Raw genomic sequence first — 16,134 nt, 5'->3', positions numbered from 1 at the left:
AAAACCACAGTGAAGAAAGGGGTGGGATATTGAGTAATTATAAGCAAGTTAAATAAAACCACAGTGAAGGAGGGGGTGGGATATTGAGTAATTATAAGCAAGTTAAATAAAACCACAGTGAAGGAGGGGGTGGGATATTGAGTAATTATAAGCAAGTTAAATAAAACCACAGTGAAGGAGGGGGTGGGATATTGAGTAATTATAAGCAAGTTAAACAAAACCACAGTGAAGGAGGGGGTGGGATGCTGAGTAATTATAAGCAAGTTAAATAAAACCACAGTGAAGGAGGGGGTGGGATGCTGAGTAATTATAAGCAAGTTAAATAAAACCACAGTGAAGGAGGGGGTGGGATATTGAGTAATTATAAGCAAGTTAAATAAAACCACAGTGAAGGAGGGGGTGGGATGCTGAGTAATTAAGAGCCTTTGAAATATTATCATCGACATGTTCCTTTAATAATTATTTTATTTCAAGAACTGGGGATGATTTCTTTTCGTGTGAAAAAAGAAGTCGAAATACTGTACAGAGAAAGTGTATGATGTGTCGAGGTAGTTTGTTGGAAACCTATAACGTATTCGCCGAAGAAAATCCCTCCGATAATTATTGGCTATAATTGAAGTAATTTGTATCGATTGAGTGTTTCTCTTCTGCCCTTCATCTAAATACAAATCTCAATCAGTTGTATCGTCTGTGATGTTCAAGTTCTTCCCTTTTTAAACATATCAATTTATCTGTTTACAAAACCTATTCCTTCAATCATGTTTGGGCTTCTTACCAAAAAGTAATGAAACTATTTCACTCATTCTCTTTAGTGGATGTGGTTCTTAATTAAAAAAAAGAACGATTGCTAGCTATCATTACATTCATCAGTAAATCTGTTTAACTTTGTGTACAACACAACAGAGAAGTGCCAGTAATCAAAACTACGTATTGGTATTCCTATCCAGTTTTCGTGTTATCTGGCCATCTGACTTTCAAACTGATCTTTTTGTTACGTTAATACTTAAATATCTATTTACTAGCAAAGTTGTCACACTGTTCTGTAAAAACAGAGTAGCGAAATATTTCCTGTTTATTACCAAAGTAATTAAATTGTTCAGCAGAGAAATTAAACACATTTTTTATCAACTGTGTAAATCCTTATTAGAAAAATAAGTAAATTGTTCCTTCTGTGTTTATAGAGTAACTCAACTGTTCCTGTTTATTTATAAAGTGACAAAGCAGGAAAACGTTTCATGCATGAGGGCCAACAAAATCGAAATAAATTTCCTGCTCTTGAAGTTTATATGTACATGTAGGTGGCATTTAATTTGTTTATAATTTATAGCCACCCTTCTGTTTGGATTATATACCAGGTTGGCATATTTGAGTCATAAAGATAAGCGGATGTATTGCCTATAGTTCATATAGGATCTCCAGGTCATAGACAATAATAATAATAATGGTGTCCTTCATACATCACATTATTAGTGTATTAACCTCTTACTCTTTATTATAAACCACGTTCTATTATAAAGAAATATGCCAATTTTTCACTGATACCTTTGAAAGCTGACAACGTATATCATACGTTAGTCTCAAACTGAGTTTATGAAGAAATGACAGTTTCATAGTCTTCCTGTAAAAATAACTATTTCATCACTTGGAGATGGTGCACTTTCAGTTGAAGGTTTTAGTTAAGAAAATAGCGAATGCCATCCATAACAATAATATAATTATTTTTAACATAACTTAATGACATATTGCAGCACAAGAGTGAAGTGAGGAAGGTCCACATTCCTTCAGAAGAGTCCATCTGTTCATAAACTTTATTACAAAACGTTTGAAATTCCACGAATATTTTGATTGAAAATGTCTACATTTTACTTGGGACCAAAGTGACTTGCCATTTTGTAATGCCAGTAGAAATTCTTGCTAACAATCAGTGGACATCTCAGTTAGCAACCGTAAGTTCTGGCTCTAGATGGCTTTTCTTCCCTACAATGTGTTGCTTCATTCCCTATCATTTACAGGGCAAGATGGTCAAAAATCTTACCTATCAAATATACCATGAACCAATTGGATTATCACTGTTATGATTATGGAATGAAATTTCACATCCATTTTCTTTCCACGTTTTAAAAGTAAATATCAAACCAGACAACCAGTTTATATCCTCCATTTGTTTTGTGAATTCTGTCTTAGATGTCCTGCAAAACTTCATTGAGAACTTTGCGTAAGTAACTTAAACTGTTTATTGGTTAAAATTAAAAAAACGTTTAAAAACTGTTTGTTATGATAAGTTAAATTGAATTGAAATTTACAACCGTTTTCAAAACAGAATTTACTTGTTGAAGAGTAGAACGCCCATGAAATATTTGGTTAAACTCTGAAAAGACTAAACTGAAAATTAAAAAGCCAAGTCAAACTTTGATGTTTAGTGAGAAACCTATTGAACTGAATTATTAAAATTTGGTCCTGAAATGACACGAGATGCCATAAAAGAAAGACCAATGTCTTCTGTATTAAGTTTCATTTTGTTTTTCATAAGTGTACATATTGTGAAAAAACTGTTCTTTTTTATGCAGATAATAATTGGTGCACATCATGTAAAGGAATTTTTAAGTTCCAAAGTATTCACAATGTTCCAAGTTTTCAAGAATGTTGTCTAGGACAAACAGAAATCAAAATGTAAACACACATGCAGTGTCCAAAAGTTGTATCAGTTACTACTCTGTTAAATGATAAGTTTATTGATGACAAGAAACCCTCTTGAAATAAAAATGTATCTCAGAACAGCTGGTATGGGTATTAACACTTTTATTGATAAGGAAGAATGTTTCAACCCAAAGATGACCTAGGAAGGTCAAAACATTGTTCTTTCCTTATCAATAAGTGTTAATACCCATACCAGCCGTTCTGAGATTGATAAGTGTATCTAACTTGACAACACTACTGTGTTATAGTTGATGTCTAATCTTTTGATTAGACAATTAAATAATTTATATTGATGTACTGAGTGTAAGACAATAAACAACAAGACCGAACATCGTTAGAGATTATATGTAAAATGAATATTGGTGATTGATTGTTGAACCTATTTATCCTGAAACTGTGTTTAAAAAATAAAATATACACAATACTGTGTTAATTTGTTCTTCCTTATTCTCTTTCTGTACTTGAAATTTCTCTCCCTTATGTTTCTCTTTTTGTACATTTTGATTACTTTACTTAGAAACCTATACAAAAGAATTCCGTTCACTACAACACATTTCCTCATTCAAAAAATTACATTTAGGAAAAAATTAAGTATTCATACCACGAGGTTTAAATTAGTTAAATATTAACTTTGGTATAAATTACATGTAACACTGAACGTTATCATAATAAAATTAAATCTGTATCTGATTTCTATGGAAACAATCTTTAGAAAAATTCTATATATTTATTCCATAATATTTTTTCTTATTGTTACTAACTCAGTTGCAAGATTAAATGGCAGAGATGCCTGGAGTGGGTTACCTCACACTGGAAAACGGTACATCTCCAAAGCAATTCCAAATTTTGAAGTCAGTGCTGCTTACAAATCTCTCTGAAAGAAATAAAAAGTCATTAACACAGCTTTTAAACCAACTTAAACTAAAACCAAGCCAGAGGTACTTCTCTTTACTAACACAGTTGTTAAACAAACACCAACTAAACAGAGATAGTCAACATCTAATTAAAACTTTGAACTACTTTAATTTAGTATCTTCATAAAGCAAAATAAATGTTTTTAATGAAAAGGATCATACATTTTGTTGATGCTAAATATATGTATCTTTATTTGATGAACTATTTAATAACTAAAGTTACAACACCTAATTCTATTATGTATTGATTTCACACGATAAAATCTTTCTAACTGTATCAAAATACAGTGAATCAGTTAGTACTCTCTCACCCTACTTAATGTTTTAAAACATACATTCAGGTGATAAGGTTGGGTGGAAAATACAGTACTGTTCAAGGTAAATACGATAACAGCACAATTGCGTGAAACTGTAAAACCAAGTAATAAAATAACTTTACCATTACAGCTGTTTGATGGTAATTGGTATATTTCAAGATTATATTTACAAAGAAATACTCATTTTATATAAATACAAAATCTTAAAATTAAACTAGCTAGATTAAAACATCAAATTACCTGCAGATATTTTGGGTTTATGTGGTGGATTTACCTGGATATTTTTTGGATCTATAACACAGCCACTAATAGTGTAGTCTACGCATTTAAACTTAACCTGAAAAAAAACATCAAATTGTTACAGTATGTGAATATTGTGAACCTAAACAATAACGTTACTAAAAGAGAAAAATATCTGATAGCTTACTAATAAACACACAAAAAACAGCACGTGTAGTAAGTGTAAATTTTCTCTCGTGTCCAGCTTTTAGCAATATAAAGCAGTTACACTAATAAAAAACAAAACAGGAACAAACTTTATAATCTTGTAATAAAATGAGTGAAAATAATTCATTCAACTTTTATATTTTTAAAATAAATTTCAAACTCTGGAATATTGAACACTTTCACTTCTTAACTTTGAACTCATGCTGTCAACAAAACATGTTACTGAAGATTTTGAAAAGTAATTTAAGCACTGTAGTACTTTACCCTACTTCCTCATTATCCCACTTGACTTATCGAACAAGTGTCCGGGAGTCCTAATTACACTGCTATATTTTATTGGAAAGAGGAATGTTGAACACCAAGAACGACCATAGATTTGTTAATAGAATCCTGGAAGGGAAGATGTATCAATATGGTGGAGGTAAATTAGAACAAACAATGGAGGTTCATATCCATGCCACAATATAAGACATCTGCTGAAACATACAGAGCTCAAGATATGAAAAATATTGCCAAGTTGCAAATGTTTTAAGATGTAATCCATTATTTGTGTTGTCAGGAAACATCACAACAAACAAGACGTACCAGTTTCACAAAACAAGTAACGTGAATGGAGCAGGAACATCAATAACTCCTGGTGATGTCATGAAAATATTCCATTCATGAGAATATAAAGAGCAGCTCTGACCAAACACAGAAAATGTTTGTTCAAAGTAAATTTAGGGTTAATCAAAACAGATAAATCAATAAGGGAAAACACAGCTAGTAGAGTGAACAAATTTCAAATGAAGAGGCCAGATAACTTAAGACCAGGATTAAATCTCACTGAAGAAAACACCTAGGTAATCATGGGAGACGCAATAAAAAAATTGAAAAACAAACAGAAAAACAAGAATGGAGGTAATACAGACACACAAGTATGTGTGAAGGTGGATTACACATGAGTATGAGTGAAGGTGGATTAGGTTGGAGCTCTTTAATCTTCAATAGAGAGTAGAAAAGAACTTTAATTTTGAAAACAGTAAATGATAAAAATAAAACAAGACAGTGTAAACAAATTTAAAAATGAAGAACAGCTAAAATGGGATAGAGATGCATCATTTTAAAAATAAAGTTTCACCATGTTAACTGTGGAAAAACGTTTAAGTGATGCATCTGTGTCCCAAATTTAGCTGTTTTTCAATTTTAATTTTGTAAATTGTGAGATACCTCCAACATTTATATTTAAATTGTTAACAAGTTTAAGACAGACAAGAACCAATTTCAAAAGATAGATCAATGGGATTGATATACTCCCAAAAAGAGGAATCTAAGAAGAGAATCCAGATTGGTTAACAGAGCATAGCATAACAGCCAGCCAAGAAGCTGTACATGACAATTCTTGATGTACTAAAAAATATGGAACCAACTGATCATGGCCGAAACCCAAGAAAGAAAACTTTATTCAGAGAGGTTTTTTTTTAATCTTCATGAGCTCAGAGTACCCAATGATAAAAAACTGGACCCAGAACTGACAGCTATTAAAGCATCAGGAGATGACACTTTTCTTTTGTGAATGCATTAAGCATAGGAAAACTGGTTCATTGGCACAAAAAAATGGACCACTGGCTCAGAGGAAGGCATTATGTGAATGTATTACAACACAGAGAAACCCTCCAAACAAATGTTACGAGACTGAATCCCACCCTTTCTGTAAGATATATGTTATCACCATAAAAGTGTCTGTATGTACTCAAATACAACAGTAGTGGAACAAAGGAAGGATCTCCTGATTTTCATGTGGAACAACCCAAATCCCCAACAGACTAACATGAGAATGGAATATCTAAGAAAACTATAGAATAAAAGAATAATAGTCCCCAAAATGCATCACCCTAGTCCAGAACAGAGGCATCAGTGAAGAGATTCAAGGTGGAGGAAGTGGAAGACAATGGAAACCAACAACATAAATTTCATGAATAAGCCACACCTGAAGGAAACTGAGTACAATAGGACAAATTACCATAAAGAATAGACAAGATAAGCCAAAATTCCCACATCAGAAAGGATGAGTGTGCCAGACAGAGAAATATGCATACCTGAAACTACAGGGATTATGAAGCCAAAGGAGACAAACAAAGAATTCATAGGAAAGTTACACTGAAATTTAGGATGAATGAGATATTGAATAGAAACAAACAGACTTGGACTCATGAACAATTTATTCCAGTGAAGTAGCTTACTGGGAGGTCAACTCAGTGCAAGGCACCCAGTAAACACGAATCCTCTAACCATCCATGTAATGATGAAAATTGATGTAAAGCACATATGGAAGACTATCTGAAGGTTTGAATACACTTGTGAAGAGGTGACTTCCAAAGGCAGACCTAAAAGGAAAAGCCATAAGTTGAGAAATAACTCCATCAAGTGAAAAACAATGATGGACAAATCATGACATGCCCAAAATAATAATGGAATTTAATATTTGTTATCTACATTCTTTGACACTGTTCCAATTAAATAAGAGGAATATCCACACATCAAGGCAGGTCCTCAGTTTCCTGCCATCTGTTGCACCACAAAGATGGCAATGGAAACTCCAAGAAATCAAATATGACATCAATATTTCCTTGTTGCAGAAAGAGTTTCAAATTTCCAGATCCAAAATCAAATGATGATGAATAGAAAATCACAGTGAATAACATGATGAGCCAAAGAAGTGAAGTATCCACAGCCAGTACCAGAGATGACTATCAAAAGTCTGAATGAGTAAGTCATGAAGTATAGTCAGTGAGAAATTACATCTATGCTAGATCACATTAAAAGTATGACTAAATGTATCTCAGAATGGCTAAATGACTATATGTAGAAAACTTTGAATGTGAATACAGAAGGGAATGACAACCAGAAGCAAAACAAGATGCTAAAATGAGTCAAAATAAAAAACAAAACAAAACAGAAAACCCATCCTCCAATTCAGGAATAAACTGAGTGTCAGAAACTTGAGAACAAAGAATAGAAGTGGAATATGATTTGAAGTTCTGGGTAATATTTACAACTTCAACATCAGGAGAAGGAATGAACTCAATCTTGGATGACACAAACATCATGTGTAACAAAACACTGAAAACTAGCACATGGCCATTGAAACAATTCAATAAAAGAGAGTGATGAATAAATATGCAATGAACCCAACCCCTTGTATCATCATGTAGAAACAATACGATTGTCTAGTGGGCTGAACAACCAACTCTTTTCCATTTCATGGGTCACTTCAATACAGAAAACTTCACTGTCTTTGTTTTAAAGCAAGAGAGACTGATTTCAAAGCACTGTTGGCAAAAATGTTTGAGTTTTGATTAATGGATGCATCTAGCAGAATAGAGCACTTAGATTTGCTAAGTACTTGTGGTGATGTTGGGTGCTTCATTCCTTGTAATTTTAAAGAAAAGACTGCTACCAAATTGAGGTATTTTTGACAGTTATGTTTGTATAAGAGATGTCAAAATGGAAACACTGAATTCAAATCAGTTTATTTGATATGGCATAACAAAATTATACATTTTATTATGACGAAGTTTACGATTGATACGTCCAAAACTTAGATCTCTGCAATTACCACAAAGACCATCACCAACCATAACCACATTTTTTATGAGTAGGCACTATTTTTATTGCTGAACAATAAATAATATATATTTAGAAATATATACAAATATAGAAATTTCCACGAAAACATGTTTCTGATTTAACCAATAAAAATTACAGGGAGTAAATTTCAAAGCAATCAAAAAATAAAGTTAAAACAATTATTTGTTTTTATTTAGCATAAAATGAGTGTTGCAACACCTTCATTGATAACTACATCTACAAAAAAATACTTCAATAACATCTATTCTGTGGTGCAACACTGTGATGATAGCTTATTTTTAAATTAAAATGTGAATAAAATGCTTTTTCTCATGGATGGTGACCATTATTGAATGTTATGTATGAGTATATTATTGTGGAACTGTCAAACAATTCCACAACAGACAGAAGTAACAAGTAGTTATACCTGCCTGTAACAGACAAACCCAACTATACAGGCAGTTAAGCCTAGGTCAAAATGTAGATATATAACAAAAAACAAAAAACAGAATTTTTCATGCAAATGTAGCACTTACATGATCATTATACCAATCAGGAATGTTACTAGAGACAGCGAGATTAAGTTGAACCATCAAAGTTGACTCTGTAGTTGCAAATTACGCTACACAACAGACGAATCATGTAAGACTTTTCACCGAGTAACCGAAATTCTTACAGTGGCAGAAATAATTGAATTAAAAAAAACACTGTCAAACTGAGCAGCAAAATTGTCAACAAGAATATAGATATTATGTCAGGGAAGCAGAGCACTATAGATATTATGTCAGGGAAGCAGAGCACGATAAAATTCTTTGATATTTATGCAACAAGTCTACTGAAAGGTAAGAAAAGAGAATTGTAGTCAAATGATGCTTGCTCTGTAATGGGTAGAAAATATTTAGAAATTTTATTCACGTGTCTAGTTGGAAGCATGATTTCAAACGTAACAAGGATAGGCTTGCAGCATTTCAGAGGTAACTCGACTTCATTTGAAGGTATATGTTAGTATCTGCTACAAGCTCAATTCAACAGTTAAAGGTAATGGATCTGAATTCCAAATCATACAAGTAACATTAGGCAACATGCATTTGGTACATATATTATGACTCACATGTGAATCTTGTCCATCATTACCTGAACATATGCACTGCCTCCTTTTAAAAAGCTCTCACCATAAGACTGTGGACAAGGGGTACATTCAAAATAAATTGTTCCCATTAGAGATGCCTCCAAGGTTTTAGATGAAAATTTATTGCCTGTGTCATAAAAATTATTGCATTATTTTATGTATTGGTCCAGGTTGTCAAGTTACTATTGCATACACACATATTATTTTTTACATTTTAATGTCTATGTCTATTCCACATGTATTAAATTATTGAACACTGAATTTAAAATGTACATTTTAATCAGGATTATTGTAAATGACCCATTGATTCTGCTTATTAATATCCAACATTTTGATATATTGTACATTTGAAATAATTTCTACATTGCAAACAAATGTTTTAACTTCAAAACATTCAGTATAATAAATAACTTTTTTCTTTCAAAAATATAGTGAGTTAAACACTACAAGAACAGTTTTCTGAAATTTCAAAGTACTTGCTATATTTTAAAAAGAATTTTCTCAAATAAATTATCTCTTTCTAATAATTATGATAAAGTAATAATAATACTAATAATTATGACAAAGTAATAATAATACTAATAATTATGACAAAGTAATAATAATACTAATAATTATGACAAAGTAATAATAATACTAATAATTATGAAAAGTAATAATAATACTAATAATTATGACAAAGCAACAATTATTTTATTCAAAATTTTCTGCTGAAGTGAAAAAAATATTAGAAAAACAAAGCAATGATGAGGTGAGAAAATTTTCAATGGCTGAAATTTGTAATATTAGGTCTTAAAAAACTTGTTAGAGTATTAAGCCTTACAAACCAAAGCTCCAGATAAGACAGAACTTGTTAGAGTATTAAGCCTTACAAACCCAAGCTCCAGATAAGACAGAACTTGTTAGAGTATTAAGCCTTACAAACCAAAGCTCCATATAAGACAGAACTTGTTAAGAGTATTAAGCCTTACAAACCAAAGCTCCAGATAAGACAGAACTTGTTAGAGTATTAAGCCTTACAAACCAAAGCTCCATTTAAGACAGAACTTGTTAGAGTATTAAGCCTTACAAACCAAAGCTCCATATAAGACAGAACTTGTTAGAGTATTAAGCCTTACAAACCCAAGCTCCAGATAAGACAGTTTCGATTGTCTCCTTCTTTCACATTTCCTTGAGAAGCTCTGACTTCATGTCTTTGTATAACACCTCTACAATAAAGAAATAGAAGGAACTTCTAAACAACTTGAACTAGAACAAACTTGCTGAAATAAAATGAAATTACCATTACATAGAACTAAATATAGGTTTCATACTATATTGTTATTAATAAGTATATATATGGAGAGAGCAGGTCCCAAAAAATGCACCTACCATTTAAGTTATACAACTTCTTTATTTCAATTCTAAAAGCTTTATTTGTATCTTAGATAACATCGAACGATGTCTAAAAATAAACCTAAATCCTCTGACGAACAACAGAAAAAGGTAAAAATTTGCTCTTTGTTGTATTAAAGTTGAATATTCTGTAATGGCTTATTGGTCACTCTGTTGTAGATTTACAACTGTTTACATGCTGATGGAGCCCAGTTTGAACATCTCAAATGATGTAGCAGTGTATGCACAGTTAATTTATTGTAAGAAGTATTAACAAAGATGTTTTACTAACTTGTGAGTTCATTTCATATAGCAATCGAAATGTGGGTAAATTTTTGTTGGCCACTCCCAACAAAATCTGAAGTGAGCCATCATTATTAATTTGAAAGACATATTTCATTTTTCATTTAAAAATAAATTTGAAAAGGTAAGACTAACCTAAAATGAACTATTATTATTATATCTTTGTTTGGATATGGTTGATATGCAAGATACAAAAAGTTAAAATTGATCAAGAACTTTAACTTTACTTTGAAATGAGATGCAACAAGCAGGTAAGTATTCTTCAACAGATTGTTTAGGCAGAGTATTCATGATGAAACTTTGTAGAATGGACGACAACTAACTGTTATGGAGACAACACCTCTATGCGTCACGACCTAAAGACAAAAGGTTGAAGACTTTCGAAATGTTGCCCTCTGCACTTGTGTCTCCCCAACAGACAGTTGCCATCCATTTTACAAAGTTTCGTCAAGTAAGTAGGTCTTTTCTGTTTGTGTAAAGCAGATTGTTACTTTCAGATATTTGTGAAGTAATCAGATATCTGAATTATTACAGTCAGTTTCAATTGTATCATGCCTAAGTTTGCTGAGATAATTTGGATGTCCTGGATTGTGATTGTAAGAACCAGGTTTCAGCTACTGGTTCAATCCTACTGTTTCTTAGAAAAAGAATAGCTCAAGAGTTGGCAATAGGTGGTGATGACTAGTTGTTTTTTTCTCTAGATTTTCACTGCTAAATTAGGTACAGTAAGCGCAAGTAGCCGTCCTGTCACTTTTTGTGTAATTCAAAACAAAACAAACCAATTAATGTACTTTTCTAACCTAACTAACAGATGGCGCCACCTATATACTATTATATTCAGATTCATACATATTTGCGAATGACTACGTGCTTTTGCACCACTTATCAACATCTCTTTGAGTGTGTAATTAAATTTCAAGTGAGCTATTGAAAAGTGTTAATTATCTATTAAAAAATAAAATTTATGATTTGAATTTTTTAGTGATTTTTCAGCATTAGAATCCATCAACTGTTGTATTGGTCAGTGCAATATGTACACACAGTATTAACGTGGAGAATTCACAGATATCCAAGTATATTGGCTGTTATGCTATTAAGAAATGTTTTATGCAACACTGTGAGGAAAATCCGCTCGTTGCACACCAAATGGCTACATGTATCGAATCAGAAAAATCCAATGATAGAATTCAAAGGGTTAAAACACTAAAGATTTTCTACTAAGAAACAAACCGGATACGTAAGACTATGCTACTGTATGCATGTCTACATAGAGTTACCGGATATACCTATGGAGGAAAGGTAACAACACTTCACATGTGTCAAAAGCATTCCTTACTCCCTCAAGCAACTTCAGTTGTAGTAAAAATTCAACAGTCTGCTCTCCCTATAAGAGAAAAAAACGTGTATTATTTATTTAATACAAAGTTTCACAATCAGTTCTGAAAATATTATAATCTCATTGATATTTTACCATATCATTCAGTTAAATAAAGCATTAATATTAGAAATAATTACTGTTAGTACTTATGAGTGGCATAGCAGGTTTTCATGTTTTTTAACCAATGATGGTATATTAACAATTCCTCTGAGGCAAAGCAGAATTAACTGGAGCTGCATGTAATGTAAACATGAACTTTGGATGTTTCTCAAACATGAAGTTTGGATGTTTCTCAATACGATCTGTCATGCAGCTTGAACATATAGCTGTTCTTTTTTAAGTGTCCTATAAAACCCTAAAAGATTTTTAAAACATTAATATTTACAGAGTAACATTAATAAACATATTTAACAAGAAAATGACACTAAGGAAACATCTCTATCATACTATAATGACACTAGAAAAATATTTTTATTCACAGAGTGAAACTACGAAAACATCTGTGTCTTACTAAAATGGAAGTAGCATGCATATATGTATCTATGTATGTGACTGAAATAATAAATACAATGTGATGCTACCTATCTAACAGCACAACAAATTAAACTCCATAAAAAACTCACACTTTGGGTATTCAAGATTCAGATAATTAGTAAAATAACTGATTTTTTGGTAGGGTACAAATATTTATCTTCTGTGGGAAAAACTAAGTTACAGGACATAATTTTAAATAAAAGCACCCCCATTAATATCAAGAACATGACTTTCACTTGGATTGCATGTGAGGGTTTGCTTACATCTATACTGATGTAATTTGTAAATATAGCACTAAAAAAATAGAGTAATTAAAAATGTTTTTTTTTTCAATAAAGGGTACCACATTTAATATATATAAAAGCATTACAGTTAATGTCAGCACAATCCAAATCCTGCTAGTTTATATAACACTTGGAAATTACCTTTATTCATAGAAAGACACTAGGAAAACATCTGTATTTACATAATAATCTTAGGAAGACACCATTATTCTAACAATGGCACAAGGAAATTACCTGTATTCATAGAATGACTTTAGGAGATATTTATGTATAGAATAACACTAGGAGGACACTTGTATTTATATAATGACTCTTAGAGGACATGTGTATTCACAAAATGACACTGAATGATACCTGTCTTTATAGAATAACACTAGAAGGGCTTCTTTATTCAGAGAATGACATCAGAAGGACACCTATATTCACAGAATGAAACCAAGAGGATAGCTGTACTCACAGAATGATACTAGGAAATCATCTTTATTTTCAAAATGATATGTATCTTCAGAATGACATAAGGAGGAAACCTGTGTTCATAATGACACTAGAAAAATACATTTATTCACAGAATGGCAACACATACGAGCAGACAGAATATAAATATCTCCTCTGGAGAAACTTAATCATAGAACAATACACTGCAGGATAATGGTATTTATAGTATGGTAATGTGGACAGTAACTGACATCAAAGACTCACAGAGCAACACTGAAGACATATATATATTCTCAGATAACAACAGTGCAACTCTTCTGCCTGGACAGTCAAATTGAATGACAGTCTCTAAGTGCAATGGGTAAAGCAACAGTATGTATGCGGGATGACATTGATTGTGGTTCCTCTGAATTTTGAAATAATTTCGTTTGACAAAGAAAGTCTTCAATCAGCCTTTGGGTTTTACCTTCTTGATGGATTTTCCTCTAGAGAAAAAAAATGATTAATCTTATCTTAACAGTACAATAATTGACACTTACTCTTACTTTGTACACTCCAATGATTGGAGCCAGCTTATTGTACTTTACTTTGTACTGACACAGTACAAATTCGTGAAGCGGGGGAGAAAAACGCAGTTTCTTCGCCATGCCTGGCCTTTCTGGAAGAAACAACTTAATTGTTTATTGAGTAACAAAAAGGAAAAAAAATACATTAAAATAAGGTTTGGAAGGACCTTTCCATAATAATCTTTAGCATTAAAGTAAAATTCAGATGAAGTTAAAGACTTTTAACTGTTAAGGTTTCAATTTTACTTATACAACTTAAAACACAAACAAAATATCGGTCAACACTTTTGGTGTGAAGTGGTCACACCTGAGGAATTGGTGTCTACGTCTAGAACTGATGCTTGGACACAAGGATGTAAAATCAAGCTCTCTAGCTGAAGTTGGTGACCAGGCTGAACATGGCTCAAGGACAGGATGACATCTGTTTCCACACCTTCCATCATAGCCTTAACAATCACGTTTCCAAATACTTCAGTCACATCTTGAAACCAAGGCTGATCAAACTTTCAGAACAAAGAAACAAGGTTTTCAAAGATTCGTAATGTAGACTAAACACTATTATATTAGTGAAGTTCTTGATACATCTTGGAATATCATCAAATTTCATAAAATAATTAATTTAAGAAACTTCTGGAAGTAAGTTGCACATATTTAAATACATTATCCAGTTTTCATAACAGACTGATATCAAAACTGAAACCTATTAGCGAAGATGATCTCATAATCAGATAAGAATTTGAACTCGCATCTACTGCACGTTTGTTATCCTACAATAATGAAAGAACTGAATTTTTATCATTAAAATTAATCATACATGTTAAAGATAAAAAAGGAAAATATTAGAAGGTGAAACATAAAACTTGTAATATAGTGTGGCCAACAAGTCCCTACCCATCCATATGTTATCATATTACATTCAATTATTCATGTATTATAAATTTTTTTCTTTGTTTTCAGAGAAATATGGCCGATATAAGCCTACTTACACTTGGAAATGTCTCACAGAACATTGCGTCACATAATATTATGCAGCGAGAATGAGGGACAACACACAGATACACTGAATATATAAGATATATGGATGGGTAGGGACTTATGGGCCACCCTCCCTGTATATACGTGTGTGTGTGTGTTTGTTTTTCTGTTGTTGGTGTGAAATAGACCACTTAAACATTAGTCAATAAGGCAACAAACAGCCCATCCATATGTAAACTGTAAGTCTACAAACATAAAAAATTAGCTTATAAAAACAGTCTTCCATCTTTTAAACCAAACACCTTAACTTGAAGCACTTTTGTAAGATAGCAACACCCCATGCTAAAAACTCAAACAGACTAGCTATTTTGGCACCACAAGTATATACTTTCTCTGAAGTAATAAATGTTTGAGAACAAGAAATATTTGAAATTTCTTGACAATGTCCATAACCTTCTCAAAGTGAGATACAAATACTTGCTATCATCCAACAAGTAGTACACGTTCCACATAACATGTTAAAATGTCTCTATATAATTCCTAACACTGCGTGTGTTTGTTTGTTTTCAATTTCGTGCAAAACTACACGAGGGCTATTTGGGCTACCCAGTCCCAACTTAGCAGTATAAGACTAAAGGGAAGGCTGTTAGTCATCACTACCCACTAACAATTCTTTGGCAACTTTTCACTGACAGTATGATTAACCATCACATTACAACACCCCTAATCATCTTGTCACGCTGGGCATTGAGTATGTACTCAATAAAAATGTTTTTTCTTTCATATAATACTTCTATTAATGTACTGCATATCACACTTCTATTAATGTACTGCATATCACACTTCTATTAACGTACTGCATATCACACTTCTATTAATGTACTTCATATCACACCTCTATTAATGTACTTCATACCACACTTCTAGTAATGTACTTCATACCACACTTCTAGTAATGTACTTCATACAACACTTCTAGTAATGTACTTCATACAACACTTCTAGTAATGTACTTCATATCACAGTTCTAGTAATGTACTTCATATCACAGTTCTAGTAATGTACTTCATATCACACTTCTAGTAATGTACTTCATATCACAGTTCTAGTAATGTACTTCATATCACACTTCTAGTAATGTACTTCATACCACACTTCTAGTAATGTACTTC

At 32.1% G+C, this 16,134-nt stretch overlaps 1 protein-coding gene across 6 annotated transcripts in view; it reads right to left on the bottom strand.

Annotated features, from left to right (window-relative positions):
* Window positions 1-3,185: 3,185 nt before the first annotated feature.
* LOC143226797 (AP-5 complex subunit mu-1-like) overlaps window positions 3,186-16,134 on the bottom strand; it is a 29,118-nt gene continuing 16,169 nt past the window's right edge. For 4 of the 6 annotated variants that reach the window (XM_076458213.1, XM_076458217.1, XM_076458211.1 and 1 more), the window contains 7 exons: window positions 14,295-14,490; window positions 13,961-14,079; window positions 12,068-12,174; window positions 10,236-10,321; window positions 9,119-9,240; window positions 4,169-4,265; window positions 3,186-3,571 (listed from right to left, as the gene is read on the bottom strand). In XM_076458213.1, the coding sequence (XP_076314328.1) occupies window positions 3,498-3,571; window positions 4,169-4,265; window positions 9,119-9,240; window positions 10,236-10,321; window positions 12,068-12,174; window positions 13,961-14,079; window positions 14,295-14,490 (801 nt within the window). In that variant the 3' untranslated portion in view covers window positions 3,186-3,497. The remainder of the gene's footprint in view (window positions 3,572-4,168; window positions 4,266-9,118; window positions 9,241-10,235; window positions 10,322-12,067; window positions 12,175-13,960; window positions 14,080-14,294; window positions 14,491-16,134) is intronic. The other 2 variants (XM_076458215.1, XM_076458212.1) reach the window with 1 other exon arrangement.

The sequence above is a fragment of the Tachypleus tridentatus genome, chromosome 9 (assembly GCF_004210375.1).
Source record: "Tachypleus tridentatus isolate NWPU-2018 chromosome 9, ASM421037v1, whole genome shotgun sequence".
In the NCBI taxonomy this organism is placed as follows: domain Eukaryota; kingdom Metazoa; phylum Arthropoda; class Merostomata; order Xiphosura; family Limulidae; genus Tachypleus; species Tachypleus tridentatus.
The sequence above is the reverse complement of the archived record's forward strand: the minus strand, read 5'-3'. Positions and strand labels throughout refer to the sequence as shown.